Below are 23,486 nucleotides of genomic sequence, written 5' to 3' on the forward strand. Positions count from 1 at the left end.
GATTTTGGCTCTATCAATCTTTCCATCTTAGCGCTTGTAGCTCCCATATATTACCTTCTAATCAAACTGATTTCTGAAATAACAAATGTAATGTAAGCCAATGTATCACGTCACACGACAAGCTGAACACCACGGCTGTAACCTATCGCCTTGCCAGGTCTGTTGGATAATTAATTAGTTCGATCTTGAGTCCAAGCATTCCATACGAAACGACGATGAACCACCCGTGGACAGATCGCTCCTCATAACACCTTACTAAAACTTTTGACGTTTTGATTACCAATGCCCAATACAACCCTGCACGATGAAAAACCAAAGCAGAGAGAATGTGAGTACAGCTGATAGACGCCCTTTAGCCTACCATCAGGGAAGATTACGAAACTAATCGATATTTCCAAAATTTGCACATTCTCACTAATTGAAAGGGAATCGTCAATCGCGCGTCAAGCCTCATGCGGCCAGAAAAAAAAATTTGATCCATCATTTTGCCGGTCTTCGTCATTCTTGGGCGTCAGAGTCAATTGTAAGATCTTTTTCCTCCCAAGACCGATTGATCATTTGAAAGGTCGGTAGTTCAATGAGACTTGACGAGTCATATGCTCTTTCGCGATCCAAGTCAGATTGAAGGCATAAAGGCATGAAGTGAAGAAAAGACAGTAGAGAAAGACGTTATAGAATAATAAAAAAGATTCAGGTTCGAAGATTGTACACTCTGAAAAGACTCACCACCCGGAGGAGAGGGAGCAAAAAAAAGATATTCAACGGGGGTGAAAAGTCATCAGGAACAGCCGACCAGTCGGAAAGGATGCAAGTCAGGACGGCTATCAAAAAAGAGAAAAAAAAGGCAAAATAAGGGGGAAAAAACAAGAAAATTGCCGGAGTTGCAATGGGAGAGCTACATGAAGAATGGGAAGATGTAGAGACAAAGCGCAAAGATGTAGATGAGACGGGGGAAACACAAAAATCTTTTGGGAGAAACAGTAAAAACATTGGAAAAAGCGTTGATCATTAAAACCCTAGGTATCAAATCTATGCTGCGTTTTCGCCCTCCGTGGGAGTCTTGGAAGGCCGGCGCTCAGAGGAAGCAGGCTGGGACTTGGTGAGCATGGGGGAAGTCGGGTTGGAAGGAGGCGAGGTAGCCATGTTGTCCCGATCTTCCAAAGCGGCAAGGGCACTACATGAGGTGAAAAAGAATATTCAGTTAGTATGGTGTGAATTGTGGGCGAAGGGTGGGATCACCCTCGTATGAGAAGACATGTGGAAGTGACAACTTACCTGAAGGCATTGATTGACGAAGCAGCCTCCTTGTCCTCCTTCTTGCCAGCAGGAGGAGTACCAGTGCGGCTGCTGGCAGCGCTGTCATCACTGCCGCGAACCAAGTTGCCACCAGGACCGAGTCCCTTGCGACCGCTGCTGCTTCGTGAGCCGAGCAGGCTGGACGGGCCGAAGGACATCGGCTGGTTGGTGTTGCGGGTAGCCCGCAAACGACGCAGGTCGTCACTGCCGACCTTGCTAGAAGCAAAGTCAGGAGGAGGAGCCTGGTTGCCGTAACCGAAGCCACGAGCATCACCACGGCCCATGGCCGGGCGACCACCACCACCCCGGCTCGCCTGCTGGCGTTGTCGCTCTTGCTCAGCTTCGGCCTGAGCACGAGCAGCCTGTTCAAATCATGTGAGTTCAAACTATCTCAAACCACCGTCGGTGAGGGGAGAACCAAGAACTTACCTCCTCACGGATCTGCTGGATGGTCTTAGGACCCTTGTCAGCGTCCTTCGACTTCCATCGCTGGTTGCGCAGATCAACAATGTCCTAAAGAGAGAGAAAAAAAAAAAGAATCTGGTTAGTTGGCAGTTCTCGCGAATGGAAGAAAGGATCACATAAAACCAATCGACGTACCATCAGCATAAACTTGAGACGGCTGGGCAGACCAGGCATCTCCATCATGAGGTTGATGCGAGCGAAGTAGGCGTCCATCATGGCAGGACCCTTCTCGGACGCATCCAGACTGGCACCAATGGTGCGCAGCAGATTGCACAGGGACTCAACTTCGGCCTCCTCGGGCACACCCTCAAAGTCGAGCAATCGCTTGGTACACTCGTGCATGATGCGCTCGGTCAACATGCCCAGCTTGTAGAGCTCACCAATGAACTTGACGAGACCCAGACCACGACGCTTGGCGGCAGCAGCAATGTAGTATTCGTCGGACAGCATGGCGATCTCGTCGGTGACACCCTCAGGCTTGGGGGGGAGGTTGACCTTCCAGCCACGTTCGAACTCTTCTTGACAGCGGTTGAGGAGGTATTTGCGGAACAATGAGCCACCGGTGACTAGTTGAAGAGGAAAACAGATGGTTAGCTTTTCTCAAAAGGGGAGAACAAAGCATGAAGGTGGACGAAGCTTACCAATGTTGCCACTCTTGTCGCGAATATTCTCATCCTTGATCTCGGGGCTCATGCTCTCGAGCATGCTCTTGCAGAATTTGGCGTACATGGGCGCCCAGTGGGCCTCGTCAGTCGCCTTTTCGAAAGTCAACTGGATGACTTGACGAAGAGTACGTCCATCGGACTCGTCCTTGGACTGGGACACGATTTCGAGGATCTGAGAAGAAATGCGATCGAACTTCTCGGGAGTCATCTTGTTCAAAGCAGCCTTCACCTTACGCTGCACAACATCAGGAGGCAGGTGGCCGTCACCACCAGGGGCGGGACCAGCAGCAGCATTGGTACCGACGCTGCGAGGCTTCCAACCAGTGGCACTCTGTTGCAGGGCCTTGAGCTCCATACCGGCAGTAAGAGGCATAGCCTTGTTGGTATCCTCTTCTTTCTTTCCACCCTTGCCGCGCTTGCTACCGGGGCCGCCCTTGCTGGAGGGAACACGAGGAGGCATGGGGGAAGAGTTGTTGCGGAAGGAGCCGGGCATGCCAGGCATACCAGGACGACCGATGGAACCAAAAGCAGAGACGTTGCGGTTGCCCATGGACGAGTTCACGGAGGGAACACCAGGACGAGAGGTTTGAGCAAAGTTGCCCATCTGAGAAGGGAACGCACCGAGACCCTTGTGAGAGGGATTACGCCCCATGCTGGGGGTGCGGGCGGACTGAGGTCGGGAGGAGGACTCGCTGTCACCAACGGTCTCACGAACGCGGGCGTCCCAATCGACAGAGATCTTGTCCTTGAAGGCAGCTTGGAACTGAAGCAAGAAATCGCGGTCATAGTGGAACTGACGACCAGCGGGGGAGTTGACGTTGAGAGAGGCATCAGGACCATTCACCGAGGCAGGGTATGTCACCTTGCTGAGATCCTCCAGGAACTTGGCGTTCTGAAGAGACTTCATGGCGGCGCTGGGCTGAGGAGGTTCATTCGACTTGGGTGTATCAATCTTGAGGCCAGCAGACTTTTTACCAGCAGCGCTAGCAGGCTTAGCAGGAGGGCCCATGTCAGAAACGGGGGTTGCAGCACCAGAGTCGGCGGGAGTGGAAGATTCGGTGGCAGTGAAGCCGCCCTTTTTGAGTGAAGCAAACAATTCCTCGCGCTCCTTACGGTTAGCCTCGTCCTCGGTGTTGTCGCCTTTGGCGCGAGCCGCCTCCCGGGCGAGCTCACGCTCCTCGGCCTCCCGTTCGGCCTTCTTCATGTTGATCTCATATTGTTCACGCTCTTCACGCTCCTTGCGCTCGGCTTCCTCCTTCTTCGCTTGCTTCTTGCGGTTGTAATCCTCTTCAGCAGCACGCTCCTTGGCCTCAATCTCAGCCAATTCACGCTCGATGGCATCATAATCGATTTCATCATCGTCCGCAGGAGCGGCCGCTGGAGTGGGTTCAGCCTCCTTCTTTGGCTCCTCAGAGGGAGTGGCCTTTTCCTTCAAGCTCAAGTCCTCCACAGCAGCACGGGCCGATTCAACAGCATCCTCTGGCTTCTTCTCCTCCGATTTGCTCTCCGCAGCAGGCTTGTCCTCAACTGGCTTCACCTCGACGGGCTCTGCCTCAGCTGGCTTGGCCTCTTCAGCGCTCTTGCGGGAGGCCTCCTCTTCCTTGCGCTTCTGCGCAGCCTCATCATCCAGAATCTTTTGGCGAACAGCGTCCTTCAGAGCCTGCTTCTTTTCCTCATCCGTCTTGGCATTCGCAGCCTTGCTCTCTGTGCGGGCGTGATCAGATGCACTGGCAGTTCGGGGAGGCGGGGTCGCGGTAGGAGTGGCTGCCTTCACGGGAGAAGGAGTGGCACGAGCAGGAGAGGCGGGAGTCTTGTCAAATGTTTTCACGCTACCGCTGTTTGGGTCTTTGATGATGATTGGGCTCTTCTTGGCCGAAGGAATCACAAAGTGCGGCTTCACAGGAGCGGGACTGTTAGAAGATCGACTGCCAGTGTGAGTGTGAGCCGGGCCCGCAGGTCCTGCTGGTGCCGCGTGACCCAGGCTAGAGCCCGGACGGTCAGTGGAGACCTGAGAGGGAGTTCGTGAAAGAGGAGTCGATTGAGGGGGAGGCTGCACAGGATACTGTGGTTGCATGTAAGGAGCCTGGGGGTTGAAAGGCATGCCCGGGCGAGGTTGAGGCGAAGGGGGGGTCATGTACTGCATGTTCTGCATGTTGTAGCCAGGGTAGTTGTAGTAGTTGGGATCGTAAGGAGGGAAACCCTGGTTCCGAAGGATGGTTAGACACTGCTCAAATTGACCGCTCTCTGGAGCCAGATTGGGAAGGGGCACTGGGACCGCAGGCGCGCGGGTTTCCTGGGGGGGATTTCTCCAGCTGGCATAATTTTCTACTCCTCGACGGGCACGACGGGGATTGAAGCCACCGCGGTGATTACCGCGCGGGCCTTGCCGGGTGTATCTCTGGGGTTGACGGGATGTGGGTGGGGATGATCTCACAGTTTGGGGGCCCATGTGCTGTCCATAGCCAGGGTAAGGCTGAGGAGGCATCTGCGGGTGGGCCATGGGAACCTGGTTCATTTGCGGGGTGGTAGGGTGTGCGTTGGCGAGCGCCGGGCTGCGGTTGGCTTGGTGAGGCGAGTTAGGGAATGGAGGCATCGGGCGACCTTGGTTAGGACCGTGGAACTGAGGGCCCATGTTGGGGCCACCACGAGGCTGGTTAGGAGTTTGACGGAAGCTGGGGCCCGGTGAGTAGGGCATCTGTCCTCCCTGGTAGCCCGACTGCGAGTATCCGCGTCCGCGGCCTCCCTGGGGAGGGTATCCACCACGGCCTGGCGCACCGCCCATGGGGTTACTCATATCACTGTGGGTTGACTGCGACGATTCACGACGAACGTGCTGCTGACCAGGACCCAATGGAGCCTGTTGAGACATCTCTGTGAGCCAACGAGTTTGACGAAAGGATTCATGAAGAGGAAAGAAAGTGACGCGAGCTCGAAGTCAATTAAATATGGCAAACCACGTGCCCGGCATATGCGGCGCAGTATATATTCTTTTGCCTTCCTTTTTTTCTTTTTTGGATAACAAACTGAATGCTTTTCAGGAAGTTTCTGACTGCTTCGATCCCAGGCACGCCGGGATCACAGGCAGTCACACACCGCAGGCATCACCCCGGACAAACATAGCAGAGAACTGGGGTTTGAAGGAGGACAAACACTTACACTGTTATCACCTGCATTCTCTCCAAAGCTGCCAAAGTTGGGCACATTCCCCTGCGCCTGATAGGTTGAAGGGGGGCGTCCGCCGCTCGAGGCCGGCTGTGGGATGGGCGAAGGGGAAGTTTGAGGGGAAGTGACCCGGGGGTTGGTCGCAGGAGCACCGAGGCCAGACTGAGCCTGGGAGGATGCCAACACAGCTGGGTTGCCCATGTTGGGAGAGCTCTGTTGGTTGGCGAAGCCGAATTGGAGGGAGTTGGGTCGGCTTGCGGAGCCACCGTTGGGGATGTAGCCCGAAGCACCGGCCGATGTGATGGTCACTGAAGGCTTGCGGGAGTGGTCATTCTGAGCATTGGCAGCCGGGGCCGCAGGGGCTTGACATGGTCAGCACACCCCAGAACTGAGCCTGCTGCGCAGTGGATTGATTTTGCATGGGGTTGCCGTTCACTGGAGACACCGAGCTCGACTTCCCATGTTGCGTCGAGCACCCACGGTGACGGGAGCGGAGGAGGAGTCCGTGGTGGACTTCTTCGTAGCGTTGGCGTACGACTTGGCTGCAGGAGCAGTCGCAGCCACAGGGGTCGATGAGGTAGCGGCGGAGGTAGCGGTGCTCTGTCCTGGTTGAACGCCCGACTGAGGAGGGTTCGAGGTCATTAGAGGGGTAGGGATCCACGTCAAATGCGCAGAGAAGAGGCTTCAAAGAAAACTTTTGTGAAACTGAGTTTTGTTTCAGGAGTGACTTTTGGTGAATCGGCTTTCTCGGCGCGAGAGAAAGTCGACGGAGAGGTGACGGGAGGTCGAAGTGATGTCAAGCTGCGGACGGGTGTGACAAGACCACATCCAAACCTGAGATCTCGATCTGTGAAGAGGCGATAAAGAAAAAGGCCAGCGTCAGAGACAGGATTGTCAAATTCAAGTGAATGAAATGACCAGACCGGAGGGCGCAGCAGGGGAAATGCAGCGCGCGCGAACCGGGGCAAAAAGTGTGAGGATTTGGAAAGTGGAATAATTCCAAGTTGGGGGATGTGTGGGAAGGGGAAAAAATCCACCGTGCTGGAAAAATGTTGTTTCGGGTAGCAAGAGGGACGAAAAAAAAACCTTCCAAAGGACTTCGGGAAGACTGCTAGAGCAGATGAAGCAACGAGACTAAGGCTGCTGCAGCACACTTACCGAAAGAAAAAGAAAGGTGATCTCTGGGAAGGGGAGAACAAGACCTTTTGGCAACAGAAGTCGATGTTGACAACTGGAAGAGGGTTGGGAGGTTCACAAGTGGAAAAGGATGAGGCAGCCCAGAGTGGAGGTCGAATTGGGAGAGGATGATTACCATTGAACGAGTACGGTATCGAGTATCGAACCAACCAGGCCGCCACCATGACATCGGTATTCTCGCCCCGGCATGAGACGGACAGCTGAGTAGCATTTCCAGAGTAACAGAGTCTAGATTTTAGACTGTGAGGGGCACTGTAACTTTTGCTTCTTTGGCATGGCAATAAAATTTGAGAATTGCTAGTACAGGATGTACATGGAATCATGGATTCTCCATCAAGCATGTCTCCCACTCCGAGTCCTCACGAATCTGCCGCTCCCATGTATGGTACCGTACGGTAAGAGACCTTCAGTGCCAATATTGCCCCGATGAGGATTCGGAGCTTCAGACTACGTTCGCGAGAAAAAAGAGAGAGAGAGAGATACAGAGAGAAAGAGCCTCGGTCTACGAGGCTAAACAGCCCGCCATGGTCCCCTTCGTGATAAAAAGAAACATGATGTCTCTACGACGGGCCACGGGATGCACAATCCGGAGCGAACAATGAAGAAGTGGATCAGTTCTGATCCTCTCTTCAACTGTGGCTCAAATGGCTGGCTCTGGTTCGCCACGATGGTCCATGGGTTGTCCGTGGGTAAAGCCGACTACTTTCTTGTCCCTGCTTCTAAGCATCATACCACCGACAGAACATTCATGTATCAACCTACAGTAGTACGAGACTACTCGTACATATGTATGACTCTGTAGGGAGTACTATATGCTCTGTTGTATCCCCGTCGTAGCGGTCATCCAGTCGTACAAGATGACTCAAGCACTGTTTTCCCCCTGGGGTGTCCCGGCAAATCAGCAACGGCTCCTATGGATCCGAATTTCCGACTTCGAGCTCTCGACACAGATCCCGACAGATCCAGGTGATGATCTTTGTGACTGATGAGCTTGATTCGATAACCGTGGCGAGAGAATTGGTAGCAATCCGGGACTCCTCCGGCGAAGAGAGGGTTGGCAAACGACCCATCCGGTCCGACAGTACATCCAGGACTACTCCGGTGTGTATTCCTCTTCCAGGCGGAGTCTCAAGGCTAGGATGTCCAGCATCAGAGGCGAAATATATCATGCATATCGAAGTGGTCCCTGATTGACCCCTATTATATCTCGAGGGACGGGCTATGGGCTGTAGTGGGCTTCAAGGCGGTTGGTAAAGATGCATCGACCAGACGAGAAAGCAGACAGCCAGACAAGGTCAAGATCTCCCAGAGATAACTTCTGTGGCGCATGAATCAATTGAAATCCTTGTCATCCGAGTCAAAATCATGGGATCCCACCTATGAGTAGTCCAACTGGGCGCAGTGTCCGCTTACCGATAGACTACCGCTGGTGACAAAACCCCCCTGCCAAAGTGATGTTTGCTCCGGTTACAGGGATGCCGAGCGTGGTCGCCAATAATTCCGTATCCCTTGCCCAACTCATCGGCGTCCAGGAATCACTGATTGCTCGGCTGTGTGTGATCATTTGGCCCTGAAAGATCTACACATTTCTATTTGACCAGTTGCGTATTCATGCGTATTGGCCGGCCCAGAACCCGTCACCTTTGCGCCGCTAGTTTCTTGCGATTTCCGGCTATTCCCTGCCTTGCAGATGCAATAATGCATCCTGTGAGATTGCACCAAACGAGATCATGCCGAATGATCTCCGCCTATGGACTTGGTTGAGGAGCATATTCAGCCATGGTCTGTGGCGTAGAGGGACGCTCATCAGGGGAAGGAAAAGCCCTACCCCAAAGGGTAGAAACCCCGTTACGTTGACGTCCTCTGTGTGGTAGAACATTCATTGCCAGGTGCTCTCCATTCAACAGTGGGACAGAAGAAGGGTGCGCCTTTTCGTTCAGCAGGGGAGGAGGAGACCCTCCAGTTGGCGGGACTTGTACTCAGGATGTGACGGGAGTCGTTTATTTGATCAAAGAGCAGCGTGCTCAGCAGCTTATGTACAGCATGAGCGTGACGAGCGGACTGAGCCCCGACAAGCCTCGGGACCTCTGCCGAAGCTCGGTACTTCCACGATGACACCACTCCAACCTCACTCGCGCTTGACAACTATCCAACCTCAGTAGACTCTTTTGGGCCCAATTTAATTTGCATACTCTATGAGGCAGAAAACCCAAGATACAGATACACAGACTACGCCTCAGTAACGGTCGTATCCGGACGCACGAGCATGGTCAGCACCGCCGAATGAGCCTGATGAGTCTCGATCACCCCGAGCCAGCCTGATGTCCAGCGGCTGCTCGTCTGGCGCAAACCTGGACGGTTTCCTAAGTCTTCGTCATCAAGCACGTCGAATGAAGTATCACTTGGGTTCTTCCGGAGCGGAGCGCCGTAGGCGAGAGGGTCACTGTCCGTGTCCTCGCGACCCAAGGACTGTTCTTCACGGCTGAGGGTAGACCGCAGATAATCCAATACCTCTCGCTGCCGAGAAATGTAACTCGCCTTCTCAGCACCGGACATGGTCTGCAGTTTGCGTTGGAGAAGGGTCCCACTGGCTGATAACTCCTCCTCGTGCACCTCACGGGGCTTGCTCGAGGACGTGACCGAGCCCAGTGCCGCACCCAGAACAGAGTACCAGTCCTGGGGCGCGGTCGGTGCACCCGTCGGGGCGCCGGCCACGGAGGCGGCACCAACGGTAGGAAGGTTGAATCGAGATAACAAGGACTGTGCGTAGGCCGCGGGCCCCGAGGGTGGTGGTGGATGAGGAGGAGCTGGCTGCTGGGGAGGCAGGCCCATGACTTTTTCCCGGATCAAATCGAATGCTTTGTAAAAGTATTGCAGCCCGAGTGCCTTGGCCCGCTCATGCGACCGACCGATGAATTCCTCAATATCGCGCTCATGGCGAAACAAGAACGGATCAACGTAGTCCTGGTATAGTATGCGAGCGCCTTGTGTCTGAGGGAGGACGAGATAGCACATAAAAGTGAGTCGAATCCAACTATAGAACGGGAACCTGAAGGAGACAAGCCATGTCCTGGGTCAGCTTCGGACAGCGACGTCTGCGATGCTTGTAGGGAATAGATTCCAGTCATACCACCCGATAATGAACACGGTCCAGGATTCCGCCAGCAGTACAACAGATAGCACCACCCAGTACATCAGCCATGGCGCCAGTTGGGAGGGATCCGCGGAGCGTAGAGCCTTATAGGAAGCGAAGATGGGGAAGAGGATGGTGATCACGGAGCTATTCACAATTGTTGTGTCAGCATTTGAACTACGATCTCCCATATTCCGGGTCAGAACGACTTACGACAACAGGTCCGCGAAGATGCCGAACATAGTGGCGTTTTGGAAGTTTTAATCTCAAGACCACTTTCGGGATCACGGAGCTTGGGCGGGGTCGACAATCGGCGGTCGATAAGCCAGCGAGCGAACTGATCTACCCGCGGAGATGTGGTTTTTCCAGAGCTTTGGAGGACGTGATGTGCGGAGATCACCTTTGTCGACGCATCGACATGCGACTAGGATTCCTTATGCAACTTTTTCGGGGAGCTGCAAAGTTTAGTCTGGAAGAGTATAGGGTGCTATTGACATGTACTCCACGGGGCACGTCGGAAGAGCTGTGGAGATGTGCTGTCCGAAAGCGTCCCAAGACTGGAGCGGTCATGCTTCCTGTTGGCCACAGTCAAAGGCTCGTCTTGACGTCACGAGACCAACTATGTCTTGCCCTGTTTGCGCGTCCTGTTTTGACAGACGGTTCATACGGGCAGAGAGATTCAGGGAGCGAGATTAGTTATGAAAATAGTATATGGTTGACGGTCAAATCTGTGTCCTCCTCGTCAAGGGTTGAGGTTCGTACGACAGATGCTCCCAGATCGACGGCTGCAGACACTAAGACAACATCCATACGGCGGCTGTGGCTTGGGCACCAGGAGAGTCAGGCCAGAAATCATCCCAACAGCCAAGACGCCGGAGGGTGATTTACCCTTTCTTTCACGCACTGATTCTCTGCTGAGTGACGCTCTTCCATTTTCACCTGCTGCTGTATTTTTCCATTGGGGTCTATCGCTTTGCATAGTCCATCTTTCATCTTCCATCTTCCATTCTTCGATAATTCTTGCGCCGACGCTCGGAAGGTTGTCGCATACTTCCCCCGCATTCGCTGAGATCTACCCACGAGCCCCGGATCTACCAAAAGATGTGTATCGCACTCATCTCGACCGCACACCCTGCGTATTCCCTCATTATCATTGATAATCGCGATGTGTGTGATCCCTTCCGGAACTGTCAAAAGTGCCTCCTTCTCACCATGTCCCAGGAATATCTACAACGGCCAACATCCTCGGTTGATTGGTGGCCCGACCCGGCCTCGTTTGTCCTCGGTTCACGCGACATGGCGCGAGAAGACCATGGCACATGGATGGGGGTTACGAAGCAGGGAAAGATCGCAGTCCTCACTAATTTTCGAGAAGATCACTGTGCCCAGGCTGTCGGGGTGCAGAGCCGGGGTCGAATCGTGAACAGCTGGCTCACCGGTCCGCCGGAGGAATGTCAGACCACCCTAGACTTTGTGCAGAAGATGGTTGCCAGTCCGACCACAAAGCAAGTCGGGGGGTTCAGTCTGCTCTGTGGTCGAGTGAATGAGCCTCTGGCGATTGTCTCCAATCGGTCCACACACCTCGACCAGATCACCTGGGTTGCTACTGAAAAAAATCAAACACGCGGACTCAGCAACACGCGGTTTGACGATCGGACCTGGCCCAAAATTTTGAACGGTGAGAAGCTCATGGAGCGGGCGATCGAGGATCATGCACAGGCCCACGAGGACGAAGAGGCCCTTTTGCAGCGACTTCTCGGAGTCCTGAGTACCGATTCCCTGCCACGTCTGCCCCCAGGCACAGATGTCGAGGAATACATTAACCATCTGCGGAAGAGTATCTTTGTGCCGGTTCTCGGACAGGAGGACGGAACCAACCCCGCGGCGGGCAAAGCTGCTGCTCGCGTAGAAGACGAAATGAAGGAACCTCGGGGCCAGCACTACATGTCCGGGCCGTACGGAACTCAGAAGCAGACGATTCTTTTGGCTCGGCCCGATGGTCGAGTCCGGTACTTTGAGCGAACTTTATACGACCAGAATGCAACGGCCGTGCCCATTGGAACAGGCGATCGTTCGTTTGAGTTCCACATTGAAGAATAGCAATTAGCCGGCCATGGCGGTTCATCGATGCAGCACCCATGGCCACCCTCTAGACTTTAGAACAGATGGTGAAGATGATGAAACAGACGTTGCGTGGGATCATTTCAAAGTTCGGTACCATGCGTCTGGGCCACACAGTTTTTTCTTGGACGATTTCTTGCTACTTAGTGTGTCCAACGGCCGAAGAGACGTTGATTGCATTTTTCTCCACTCTATGATCGTGGATGTTTCCTCCACACCCACGCTCATTGTATCCGCTCTCCTGGATGGTGCACGACATGCTGCTATTTGCTCAACACTCAACATATCGTGCTCAGTCATAGAATTGCTATCGCAGTTCAGATCTTTATTCTTTCTAGTTGTTGTTATTTATTATTTTCTTTTACTTTTGGGGGGGGGGGGGCGAGTTTAGGTTGGGTGGTTCGCACAGAAATCTTCCGAGACAAATCAGGCTAAGCGGCCTGGCAAGATTCACCAACCGTTCTGCGCCTGGACCCGCCACGTTTCAGCTTGAGCGTCCATTCATCTATTGGGCATCCTTTCTCATTTCTTGATTTGCTCGGGATTGCCCGTAACAGAACAGACGCCGAAACTCCTGCCCCTGGGCCCCAGTGAACCGGAAAAAATGAAAGCTGACATTCCTCCACTGATGACTTCAGGTCGACGATGCCCCTTGGCTGGATCGCAAAATCACTTGGGAGCCCCTGGAAGTTGCGTGGTGGCAGAGCAGTTTGAGTCCACCGACTCCACATCTTGCAGCCGCCTCTATCATCACAGGCTACTGCCCTAACGGTGAGCCCACGACTATCGCGATCCCCCCGGACTAGCGTATGGGACCATGGCTAAATTGGTGACATCGCTAGCCCCATCGGGCACTCGTCGCGATGGAAATTAGATTGATCAAGGACCGGATCAGGGCTGGTCCAGACATCCAGGCCAATTCGTGCTGGATCCAGTGGTCCTTTGGCCACCAGGTTGATTGATCGAAGGCACTAGAGCTCTCCCTTCTGTCGGTGTCAGCCAAACTAGCCGCGAGGGACCTATCACTGCGACCCCGGAGAAGAGAGACTTTCTGCCAGCGAGGCTCACGAACGGAGATTCTGGACGCGAAACCCACTTGGTGTATCAGATGGCTCGCTAATCCGAGCCGGAAGCTCTGGCTAGCCCGGTTTGACGTCGACCCCCGCTCATCTAATCTACTTGGCCTGTCGAACTATATAATGCATGAGGGTTGGAATGTCCCATACCGATCCTTCCCTCTTCTCTCTCTCTCTCTTCTCTGCATACTCTCTTTCGTTTGGGATTCAAGACAGGCTTCTTGATCCGTTCATTCTTTTTCTTCTTGCATATCGATCTCGATCAGCTTGCACATACGCTCCCTTGACCAACTCAACAGTCCTTCTCTTCCTTTCAAACAAACGCCCAAGATGAAGTTCACCAACATGGTTCTGGCCGCCAGCGCTGCTGGTATGGCCGTTGCTTACCCCAGTGCTCGTGAGGTCGTTCCCGCCGGCCGCGAGATCAACACCAGCAAGCGCAGCGTCGAGAAGCGCGCCAACGGCTTCACCTGTAAGACTTCCTGTTCGCTCCTGGACCCAGGGTCCACACCCCGCTTGATAGACCTGCAAACTCACATGTTGGATTAGGGTTCGGTGTCAGCGAGTCTGGTGCTGAGTTTGGTTCCGCCATCCCCGGCACTCTCGGCAAGGATTACACTTGGCCCGTCGCCTCCAAGATCCAGGTTCTCCGTGACGCTGGCATGAACGTTTTCCGTGTCCCCTTCCTGATGGAGCGCTTGGTGCCTGGCAGCTTGACTGGTTCCTTCGATGCCACCTACCTGGCTGCTCTCAAGTCTGTGAGTGATGAGACCGTGCCCATGGCTGAGACTGCTCGAGCCAATGCTAATCGACTCCATCCAATAGACCGTCAACTCCATCACCAAGAGCGGTGCCTACGCCGTCCTTGACCCCCACAACTATGGCCGATAGTACGTGATCTGATCTGCTACTTTTCGAAGAACACGAAGAACATGAAAGCGAAGAAAGTGCGCTGCTAACCATCTCCAATAGTGGCGGCAGCGTCATCACCTCCACCGCCGACTTCCAGGCCTGGTGGAAGAAGGTTGCTGGCGAGTTCAGCTCCAACGACAAGGTCATCTTCGACACCAGTGAGTCTCCACGGAAGATGTGTTGGCGCTTCGTCAGATGAACTGACCTCCCGCTTTTAGACAACGAGTACAACAACATGGATCAGACTCTCGTCCTGAACCTCAACCAGGCTGCCATTGATGGTATCCGTGCCGCCGGTGCCACTTCCCAGTACATCTTCGTCGAGGGTAACGCCTGGACTGGTGCCTGGTCCTGGACCGACACCAACGACAACATGAAGAACCTGAAGGACCCTCAGGGCAAGATCGTCTACGAGATGCACCAGTACCTCGACGGTGACAAGTCCGGTACTTCCGAGTCCTGTGTCAGCGCCACCATCGGTAGCGAGCGTCTCAAGTCCGCCACCGCCTGGCTCAAGGCCAACAACAAGAAGGGTTTCATTGGCGAGTTCGCCGGTGGTGCCAACTCCGTCTGCGAGTCCGCCGTCGAAGACATGCTCTCCTACATGCAGGACAACTCCGATGTCTGGACCGGTGCGTCCTGGTGGTCTGCCGGTCCCTGGTGGGGATCCTACATGTACTCCCTGGAGCCCACCGACGGCCCTGCCTATGCCGCCTACCTCCCCATCCTGAAGAAGTACTTCCCTAACGGCTCTGCTGCTGCCCCCGTTGGCAACTCCGGCTCTTCTCCTTCCACCACCACCAAGCCCGCCCCCGCTCAGCAGCCTGCCACCACCAAGGCCCCCGTCCAGATCACCACCACTGCCCAGCCCGTCAGCAAGCCCATCTCCACCGAGCCCGCCCAGGCTCCTGCCCCGGTTGCTACTTCCACCTTCACCACCAAGGCTGCCGGAACCACCAAGTCCGCCTGCACTGCCAAGCCCGTCGCCACTCAGCCCGCCTCGCCCTCCACCGGCGGTACCGTCGGTCGCTGGTCCCAGTGCGGTGGTATGAACTGGACCGGTGCCACCGCTTGCGAGAGCCCCTACAAGTGCGTGGAGCAGAACCCCTACTACTCCCAGTGCCTGTAAGGGTTGGCACGCCCTCCTCACCCTTCTTGACTGGACTTTTCATTTCCTTTTGGGATGCAAAGAAAAAGCGGATGATCATATTCTAGCGTAGTTGGCATTTGGCTTGGAGACACCTTTTTTTTACATTACATATTTACCTTCTCTTCTTAGAAGACACACCATTTGAGATCTTCGACTGTATACTTTTTTTTTTCTCTATTTGGACTATTGTTCTTCATCCAATTCACTTCTTTACTCATTCCACGCTATTTTTGCTGCTCAACAAGACTATCGTATAAGTATGTTTCTTTGAAATTTCTCATGGTAAGCCTGGATTATCCGGACCACGTATCCGAGTATATCGGCTAGCGCTCGGCACGTGATTTAAAATACCACACCCAAGTCTTCCAAATCGTAAGCATACCGACATTCATACTTTTTCTAGCCAAGCTGCTCCGGTCGTAGTCCCTCTATCCTCGTAGCCCTTGATCCTGTTTTTCAAATCGACATTGTCAAGCTCAAACTTGATTTCCGCCGCGCACACCGCAAAGAATATAGGTCTACGATTTGACCCTTCTCTCCAACTGTAGGTTAAAGAATCGCCGCAGAAAAGTTAGCCATTTTCCATACTACCCTTCCAGCAACGACTAGAAGTCCAATCCCCCTCAGCTAAGCCACTCGACTGATCTCCTCCACGAATCCTTCCATTGCTTCCCCTCCTCTCCTCTCCTACCCCGTCGAGCATATCGCCAAGATTCAAGAATTTCGTCCGTGGCACACTCTTGGAGCGACGGCATGTCGTGTTCATCCGCAGCCCCATATACATTTAAATTGAGCAGGATGCGATCCCTTGACTCCCATGATTCTCCGGGACCCATTGAAGGTTCGCATCGTCTCCTTGCACTACGGACAGGGCACATTGCTGGCGGACCGGGATATTGATCGCCTCCTGGAGATGATCAAAGTGTAGGCAATGCGTGGGCACTGATGTTGAGGTCTGGGATGGGAAATCCAAGGAGGTATGTACGATGTGGTATCTTACTATATATGCCAAGTAGTTGATAGGTTTATCTTTAATCTACCAAGTTTGAAAAGACCTTTTTTTTAAAAAAAAATAAGTTATTGCCCAGTTCATATGAACTTCTCGCTAGAGATTGACAGAGAGACGGGATAGTCTTGGGATCTTTTCCGACTGGAGATAGGGAGAGTGGGCATTAAGTCTAGGTACCTATATCAGCTATAGATGCGGTGGGCATCGCAGTCAAAAGGTGTAGGTATGGAGGGTGCCTATCAGGCCATTAACACGTCCACTACAAGCGTTATATTAATCATGGACAGTCGCCTGATGGCTTTACATGTCTACGGGGAATTTTTAAGGTTCTTTCATCAAAAAAGGTTGACGATTCTCCATTTACACAGGGGTCCGACACCCGGAATCTAGAAGCTCAGGCTCCCAATGTAGTATCCACAGGACCAGAGAGACACAGAGAAAAAAGAAAAGTGCACTGCATGATCGCGTGGTTGCCATTGGGTATATCGCGTAGAAATATGATCTAATAAAATAACAAGATAGGAAATTCAACAGAAAGCATGAGGATGGCGATCATTTCTCCCCAGAACCGGACGTCTTCATCCTATTTCAACCCAGCCAGTGGCTTGTGTCATCAGGCATTCGTGGTGTGTCCGTTCGTCTTCGGTTCGTGAACTGGCTCTTCTCTCTGGGATTCTCAAAAAGTATCCGGTCGTTTAGCAGCAAATCTCGCAGCACTCGAAGCAGGCAAGACCGGCACAGCTGTTCACCCAGTTGGTCAGTGATTAGATTCGTGGATGATGACCAGGCCATTCCATTGGAATCATGGTACAGTGATAGAAGGGGTTTACTCACATGCCACAGCACAGACCACCGCCGCCACCACCACGGAGCTGCATGGACATTTCCTCGTGGCCGGTCTAGATGTCATCTGTTAGCTTGGGATTCCTTGGGCTATTCGGGTCAAAAAGGTGGGGGGGATGAGGGTCTCGGGTCCACATACAGGCTGCTGAGCGACGACGTTGCCATCTGCGGAGGGAGCCGCAGGGCTTGAGGGCTGCTGCATGGCAATGGTGTTGGGGTTCCAGGTACCCTCCTGGGACTGAGCCTGAGACTCGGCGGGAGCAGACTTGAAGAAGTTGAAGTTGAACATGGTGATGTGATGTGGTGACGGAAGTGGATGTGAGAAGTATCTGTAAGATAGGAGTGGGAGAGGAGTAGGGGAGGAGGTTGAAGATGAATTGAATCTGACCAAGAACGGGGAATTGGAGTAACTTTAAGTACCTTTGAATGATCCGCGCGACAGCGAGATCAGCAGGGCTGAGCCGCTCAGGAACACCAGAAAATGAAATTTCAAAAAAAAAAGAAAAATAGAAACACCGAAACGGGTAATTTCCAAGGATGGGGGGGGGCTTGGGAGTACCGGACGGGACGCCCGCCACGTTACGAGTCTGTCCCACTTGGGCGTTCTTTGTTTTGTATCATACGAATCATTGAATTACATCGGCTGTGCTTTCCGTCGGCGCCAGGATACACTCCCTCGGAACAACTCTCTTGCGCGATTCGAAGCATTCGTCAAAGATCCAAGACCATTTTCATGGGGAATACGACGCGGACTGTCCACCTGGACCGATCGAATAGACGCGAAGAGGTTCCGCTCCGCTCTGGGATCTCTCGCGAGGATCTGCGATCGTCGACAGCTAGAGGTGCGACACACACCCCCTCCTACGCGCCGTTATGCACCGGACCAGCCAGTTTTCGCCTGCAGGACTAGGTGCTGACCATGCGGACTGAACTATTGGGATACCGCAGACGTGCAGAGAAGCCGGCAGACAACGCCAAAACGGTGCTGCCTAGGCATCCCTTCAGGCACCAGGAATGATCGGCTAATCCACAGCGGACCTCCGCAAAACAGAGAGAAAAAAAACGACAGAATCGAGCACTCGGTCCAAACAGACGGCCACTACACCGCCACTGAAACGAGGCTTAGCGCCAGACAAGCCTCGGAAATGGGCTGTGTACTCCTATCCACTGTAGATGACTCCAGATATACATGCTCGGATGTTGTCCTGTGCTGGACGTGGGACGGAAGACTATTTTTGTGTGGGCGTTCAGGCACCAGCAATAAGAGATCGGCAATCTCCGAGGTTCATCAAGTACTGTATCCCGCAGTGACTCAGTATCCCTAAAATTAAAATGGGAGATGCCGGAAACACATCTACACAACAACCATACTGTGCGATGTACATACCTGGTGGCAAGGTGCTATTTCACTGCGCACGGTGGACACCTTCGACAAGAGGGGAGCGATCGTCCAGGACCAGGACCACCGTGACTGCCGTACGTCTTGGATGACAGACGCATGCCTGGATGAGGTGGACTCCGCGTCAGCCCTAACCGCAGAAACTGGTAATCACTGGTGGGCGCCAAGCCTCTTGGCAACCCCACCTGACCGGATATTCGGATCACGGGACGATGCCAGATGGAGAGTCCAACCCTGGAAGGCTCACCCTTTCTGGACGCGATCATTTGTGCGCGAGATCTTGATGACAATCTCCCAGATTCCGATCCTGACGAATGACCAGGGGAGTGGCTCGAGCGAGCAAGGCGCTGCACTTGATTTCGATCAAATACCCAACATCACCTTTGATTTCACCCCCTTCGTCACGGGCAAGACATTGGTGGTTCATCATGGTCATGACTGCGATCCTCACGCTTGCCTGTTCATTTCGCCATTTTCAGTGTATATTCTGAGATGGTGCTGACGATTCACCTGATCGTACCGTGCCCTTCTGGTCCAAAGTTCTTCGTAGGCAAAGCCTTTCTCGGATTCTGAAACGTCGAGGAAACACAGGAACGCCCCTTCGCCCAAACCCAGGCCTTTTACTTGTGGAAATTGCGAGACGGCTCCCCCCCCCCAAAAACTCCTCATCTATCACGAAGCAAATTGATTTAATCAAAGCTATGATTACGCTTTTGTCAAAAAGGCCCACAAGGATGGGTCACCAAAAGCCGCTGTCCTTGAACGAAGGGTACGGGCTTTGAACCAACCGTCTCGAGCAATGTGAAAATCTTCAACAGCGGTCCGGCTTCTGATATGGACCTTATGGAGGATTCACTGCCGGGAACAGCCACTGTCCATTGCGACCAGGCAGACTTTTGGCCAGCAAAGCTCTTCAGCTCACTGACAACGAAGGAACGGGTCATCTCACGAGGCCATCCACCTTGCACAACCAGCTGGAAACCGTCACCGAGTGCTCGGCACGTTTTCTGAAACTTCGAGTCTCACAAGTCTACGCTATATCATTAGAACACATCAAGACGGTGGCCTATTGGACATGTGGAATTGGAATTGCCACATGCCCAGCCTTGAGAAGGTCTTTACAACGCTTTCCATGAACGGATGAGCTAACAAAACGCGAGCTGATTTGGACAGTGTGCTGAAAAGTATATGAACGCGGTTGCGACTGACTCGAAAAGAGATCTCTCGGGGAACGAGTGGCCAGTGAAAAATCGTTGGTATCTATCCCTTCACGTCGCCGCGTCTCTCTCTCTCTCTCTCTCTCTCTCGCCCTGTTCACGAAACCTCTCGGCGGCCCTGCAGCGAGGTCTTCTTTCATCATTGAGTCAGTAAAACCGGCCTTGATCGCAAGCCCACTCCGCGGCGTACGCTGGCTGAACAGCAACACGGTTCAACGACCACATACTTGAAACTATGACCGCAAGACCACCATTCCGCTCTATTTACGTTTCGAACCTCGCGATGCTTGCAATTCATCCTCTTGAATCCTGCGACGTACTTCCATCAAAGCTTTCCCTAAAAGATTCAATCCCCACCTCTCCCGATTCTCACCAGCACTTTTTGCTCCAAATCCTATCCCCCATACTCGATCTTGCGGACTAGCCTCGACCAATTCACGCTCCCCAGTGCCAAGCAACCGCCGCTTCAAATCTTCATTCTGTGAGAACTTGAGATAATTGCCCTCGATGACGATCTCCAACCGATGCATTTCCCACACCTCGTCGTCAAATCTGGGAATCTTCCGGCCTAGATTTCGAAGCTCGCGAGGATGAATTTTCCACCCGGTGCGAATGTCGTGCGTAACGGGGTGAGCCGGTCCTGCAAACAGGAGCGCTTTGCGATGCATCATGTATCTTGAAGTATTCCACATCAGTTCCCTGGGTGTATCAGATAAACTTGGGATTCTCACCCGCGGGCTGATAATGGAGATGGTAATGGAAATGAAATTGCATCACTCACTGTTCGGCATTCGCATATGTGTACTTTTCATTCCCATGCTCCCATTTAAATGGAGATGGCCACCATTGGCCTAGGAAGCCTACTTCGCCTTCTGGTTTCCAGAAATAAATGGGTAGGTCTTTGTTGGTTGGTGATTCCATGGTTGCACGGGTGTATGACGGGGATGTTGTTGGATGAGATGTATTTTAGTTGAATCGAGCAGGTCAAGATCAGAGTGTGAGTAGCAGTGGATGTAATTTTATTTGGAATGTCTTTCTGTCGATGATGATGTCTTTATCTATATGGCTGTAGCTGTAGCAGTAGCTAGTCCTCTGCCGCCGGCAGTACGGACGCGCGAGGATCGGAGTCATCTGTCCTCGGTGAGTCATCCTTGTCGTGGCCAAGGCTCGAATACGAGGTCATCGACCTTGAATGTGCACTGTTTCTGGCCCGAAGAGATTCAAACCGATATTGGGTTTCTTTGGTTTTACTATTTAATAGGCGTTTTGGAAAAATTCGTGCATACCCAGTCATTGGGGGCAACTCGGGATAACCTCAGCCCGCCGAGCATGTTGCCCCATGCTCAAACTCGCATACGAGTTCGAATCCACACGGGAATAGATTTCAAACCCCATTTACGTGATGAATTAACGTTCCATATTGCTGAAATGTATACACAGCACTGGGGAAGGGGGGTTCTATTCTAAAAAAAAACAGACTTAATATCGACAAGAATCTTTTGTCCCAAAGCCCTCCGTTCCTCTCTCCAACGTCAAACCTTCCGCTTCAGCAGCCCGCGGAAGAAATCAAAGCTGTTACTGTCACTCTGCAGCTGCCAGACTCGGCCAGTTGGACGGTCATCCCAGGCCAATTCTTCAGCAAGTAGCAGTCCGTAATCTCGCGTGATGCCCTGGATGCGGGCACGAGCACCGCCTTCCTCCTCCAACGTCACAATCTGGTGCATATGCAGCCAGTCTTCGTAATACATCGCTTCAAAAGCGCGATCAAATCCGGTTCGAAGGAAGCGGGTGTAAAGCTCTTCAAACGTGGTGAGAATGCGAGCAAGTAGCTTCTCGAGAGTGATTGGAGATGCGGCAGCGGCTCCGGGAGTGGCGTAGCGAGCAGCGAGAGCCGTGAGAGCGGTCGTGGGCGAGGCGTTGGTGGCGTTCAAACCGATGCCGACGACGGAGATGTATTCATTTGACATGAAGTGTGAATTGATGAGGATGCCGCAGATCTTGGTGTATCGCTTTTGCTCTGGGTCTTCTGGGTCGAGAGCGTCTAACAAATAATTTAGTATGCATGATGAAGTTGAGTGAGGGTGTTCGAGTAACGATGTGGCACTCACAGATGTCGTTGGGCCACTTCAATTTTACGGGGAGAGTCTCATATCCCTTGGCATAGCTTTTGATCCCCTTCACCACTGCCATTGCTGACAGATATTGAATAAAGATGACAGGTGCAGACTGGATCTTCTCCACAGGGTGCCGCACTATCGTTGAGAACATCAACGAGCCCGCGGGAGAGATCCAAACATTGGAGCCTCGGCCACGCCCTGCAACTTGCACAGTCGCCGTAGCGGTAAATCCATGGGGTAATTGGCGCAGCAATTTGACGTTCCTGGGTACTTGTTAGAACAGGACATTCTTGAGAACTTGGCCAGGACACAACATAGAACTCACTTCTCCAATATCGTGTTCGTACTAGTGAGGACTTCCCCATACATCAACTTCGAACCAAAGGTTGAAGCGCCCTCTTTTGAATCAGACTGGTATTGGCGAAGATTGGCGTAAAAGGCGTGATGGTTGAAATACGGAGTGATTTTGGAGGATGGGATTTCGTCGTGAAACACCAGTCGCTTGATAACTTCCTTATAATCAACGATGCCCTCGTGGGACGATGAGGATCCCTCTGGCAAGGCATCTTCCAGGTCATTCAAGTTCCATGTGCCGGGGCGCTCGATCCTGAACGTATCATTTTCGTCCTTCAGATACTCTTTTTGACCTTCATTGGTCAGGGATGGCGCAAGAGAGGCGAGAATATCTAAAGTGTCATCGGTATTGAGTCCGGACACATGTAATGACGACAAAGATGGAACGACGGTCGAGTCTTGAGAGACCTGCAACCCCAACTTGGAAAGACAGGCTTTTAAAAAGTCCGTTCGTTCCTTGTCGTCGGCAGCCAGCGCATCTACGATCTCTTTGTACTCTGGACCATTGGCTTGAGGGTCCAGATTTACAGCCGCAAATCTAAACAGCAAGTCAGTCGCTATGTCGCTCGGACTGAATGACGACACTCACTCCGGATGAGGTCCCGTCAAGATCGCTGCACCGTCTCCGACTTTGCAATAGACGACCGCTGCAGCGCCCTCTCCGGGATCCACGTTCAGTTTCTCCGAGTAGCTTGCCAGTACCTCTACGCCCTTATCCTGCATTTTCGGAGCATCAACAAAGACCCCACCTCCATTGTAGTAGGACCGAAACTGCGTTGGGACCGTGCCAATGCTCAACGTCTCCTTGGAGACATCAATCCGGGCCGCCTTTGCCCCGGCTTCGCTGTGGTAAACAAACCCGGGAAAGGCACCGCCTCGACAAGTTCCGGGGAAGAAGCCCAACTCCCGATCGCCAATGACCTCCATGGTTTTGTCTCCGACCTCGAATTCGCATCTTTTGCACCCGTAGTAGCCTCCCGCACAGAGACCGAGGTATTTACCCCCACGGCGCACGAACTGGGTGATGCGCCGATTTCCCTCGCCGTTCAGCGTACGCGCGTAGCCCATGTCTGCACCGCCGGGGATCACAAGAAGAGCACATGTTGCCATCCATGGTTCTTTCAAGATCATATCACCTGTGACGGGCGTGACGGCGTAGTTTGGTGCAAGCAAGCGGCGCAAGGTGTAGAGACAGTGACGGACGGAGTCAACAGTGGTTCCGGTTCCTGTCGAGCCATTGTCGGTCAGAGAGCGATTACGCAGCCAGGCAGAGTTAGTGAGCGAACCGGAGTAGACCAGGACATTTAACTTTTTGCCCGTCAGAATGGCATTGTTTTCAGTCGGTGTCGCCATGATGTTTCTCCATGCGC

General features: G+C 53.0%; 8 protein-coding genes across 8 annotated transcripts; 3 read left to right on the forward strand and 5 right to left on the reverse strand.

The window, feature by feature from the left end:
- Nucleotides 1-1,029: 1,029 nt before the first annotated feature.
- On the reverse strand, nt 1,030-6,230 carry POX_f07842 (uncharacterized protein; the record flags this gene model as incomplete). The annotated part of the gene is made up of 7 exons (XM_050116635.1): nt 1,030-1,174; nt 1,276-1,658; nt 1,726-1,809; nt 1,897-2,327; nt 2,403-5,283; nt 5,583-5,950; nt 6,032-6,230. 7 exons carry the CDS (start codon nt 6,228-6,230, stop codon nt 1,030-1,032), a joined length of 4,491 nt encoding a protein of 1,496 aa, XP_049966774.1.
- Nucleotides 6,231-7,383: 1,153 nt separating this feature from the next.
- On the forward strand, nt 7,384-7,771 carry POX_f07843 (uncharacterized protein; the record flags this gene model as incomplete). The annotated part of the gene is made up of 2 exons (XM_050116636.1): nt 7,384-7,573; nt 7,623-7,771. 2 exons carry the CDS (start codon nt 7,384-7,386, stop codon nt 7,769-7,771), a joined length of 339 nt encoding a protein of 112 aa, XP_049966775.1.
- A 1,243-nt stretch (nt 7,772-9,014) lies between these two features.
- Nucleotides 9,015-10,160, reverse strand: POX_f07844 (uncharacterized protein; the record flags this gene model as incomplete). The annotated part of the gene is made up of 3 exons (XM_050116637.1): nt 9,015-9,834; nt 9,916-10,065; nt 10,132-10,160. 3 exons carry the CDS (start codon nt 10,158-10,160, stop codon nt 9,015-9,017), a joined length of 999 nt encoding a protein of 332 aa, XP_049966776.1.
- Nucleotides 10,161-11,130: 970 nt separating this feature from the next.
- On the forward strand, nt 11,131-12,018 carry POX_f07845 (uncharacterized protein; the record flags this gene model as incomplete). Its single annotated transcript, XM_050116638.1, has 1 exon — nt 11,131-12,018. The coding sequence occupies one exon, from the start codon at nt 11,131-11,133 to the stop codon at nt 12,016-12,018; it is 888 nt and encodes a 295-aa protein (XP_049966777.1).
- A 1,427-nt stretch (nt 12,019-13,445) lies between these two features.
- POX_f07846 (putative endo-beta-1,4-glucanase B) lies at nt 13,446-15,156 on the forward strand (the record flags this gene model as incomplete). The annotated part of the gene is made up of 5 exons (XM_050116639.1): nt 13,446-13,587; nt 13,665-13,873; nt 13,941-14,005; nt 14,088-14,185; nt 14,246-15,156. The coding sequence occupies 5 exons, from the start codon at nt 13,446-13,448 to the stop codon at nt 15,154-15,156; spliced, it is 1,425 nt and encodes a 474-aa protein (XP_049966778.1).
- A 1,725-nt stretch (nt 15,157-16,881) lies between these two features.
- On the reverse strand, nt 16,882-17,318 carry POX_f07847 (uncharacterized protein; the record flags this gene model as incomplete). Its single annotated transcript, XM_050116640.1, has 3 exons — nt 16,882-16,927; nt 17,021-17,085; nt 17,169-17,318. The coding sequence occupies 3 exons, from the start codon at nt 17,316-17,318 to the stop codon at nt 16,882-16,884; spliced, it is 261 nt and encodes an 86-aa protein (XP_049966779.1).
- A 2,587-nt stretch (nt 17,319-19,905) lies between these two features.
- On the reverse strand, nt 19,906-20,566 carry POX_f07848 (N-glycosidase; the record flags this gene model as incomplete). The annotated part of the gene is made up of 2 exons (XM_050116641.1): nt 19,906-20,344; nt 20,427-20,566. 2 exons carry the CDS (start codon nt 20,564-20,566, stop codon nt 19,906-19,908), a joined length of 579 nt encoding a protein of 192 aa, XP_049966780.1.
- A 611-nt stretch (nt 20,567-21,177) lies between these two features.
- Nucleotides 21,178-23,469, reverse strand: POX_f07849 (uncharacterized protein; the record flags this gene model as incomplete). The annotated part of the gene is made up of 4 exons (XM_050116642.1): nt 21,178-21,686; nt 21,754-22,025; nt 22,088-22,654; nt 22,706-23,469. 4 exons carry the CDS (start codon nt 23,467-23,469, stop codon nt 21,178-21,180), a joined length of 2,112 nt encoding a protein of 703 aa, XP_049966781.1.
- Nucleotides 23,470-23,486: the final 17 nt, after the last annotated feature.

The sequence above is a fragment of the Penicillium oxalicum genome, chromosome VI (genome assembly GCF_001723175.1).
Source record: "Penicillium oxalicum strain HP7-1 chromosome VI, whole genome shotgun sequence".
NCBI classification, from domain to species: Eukaryota; Fungi; Ascomycota; class Eurotiomycetes; order Eurotiales; family Aspergillaceae; genus Penicillium; species Penicillium oxalicum.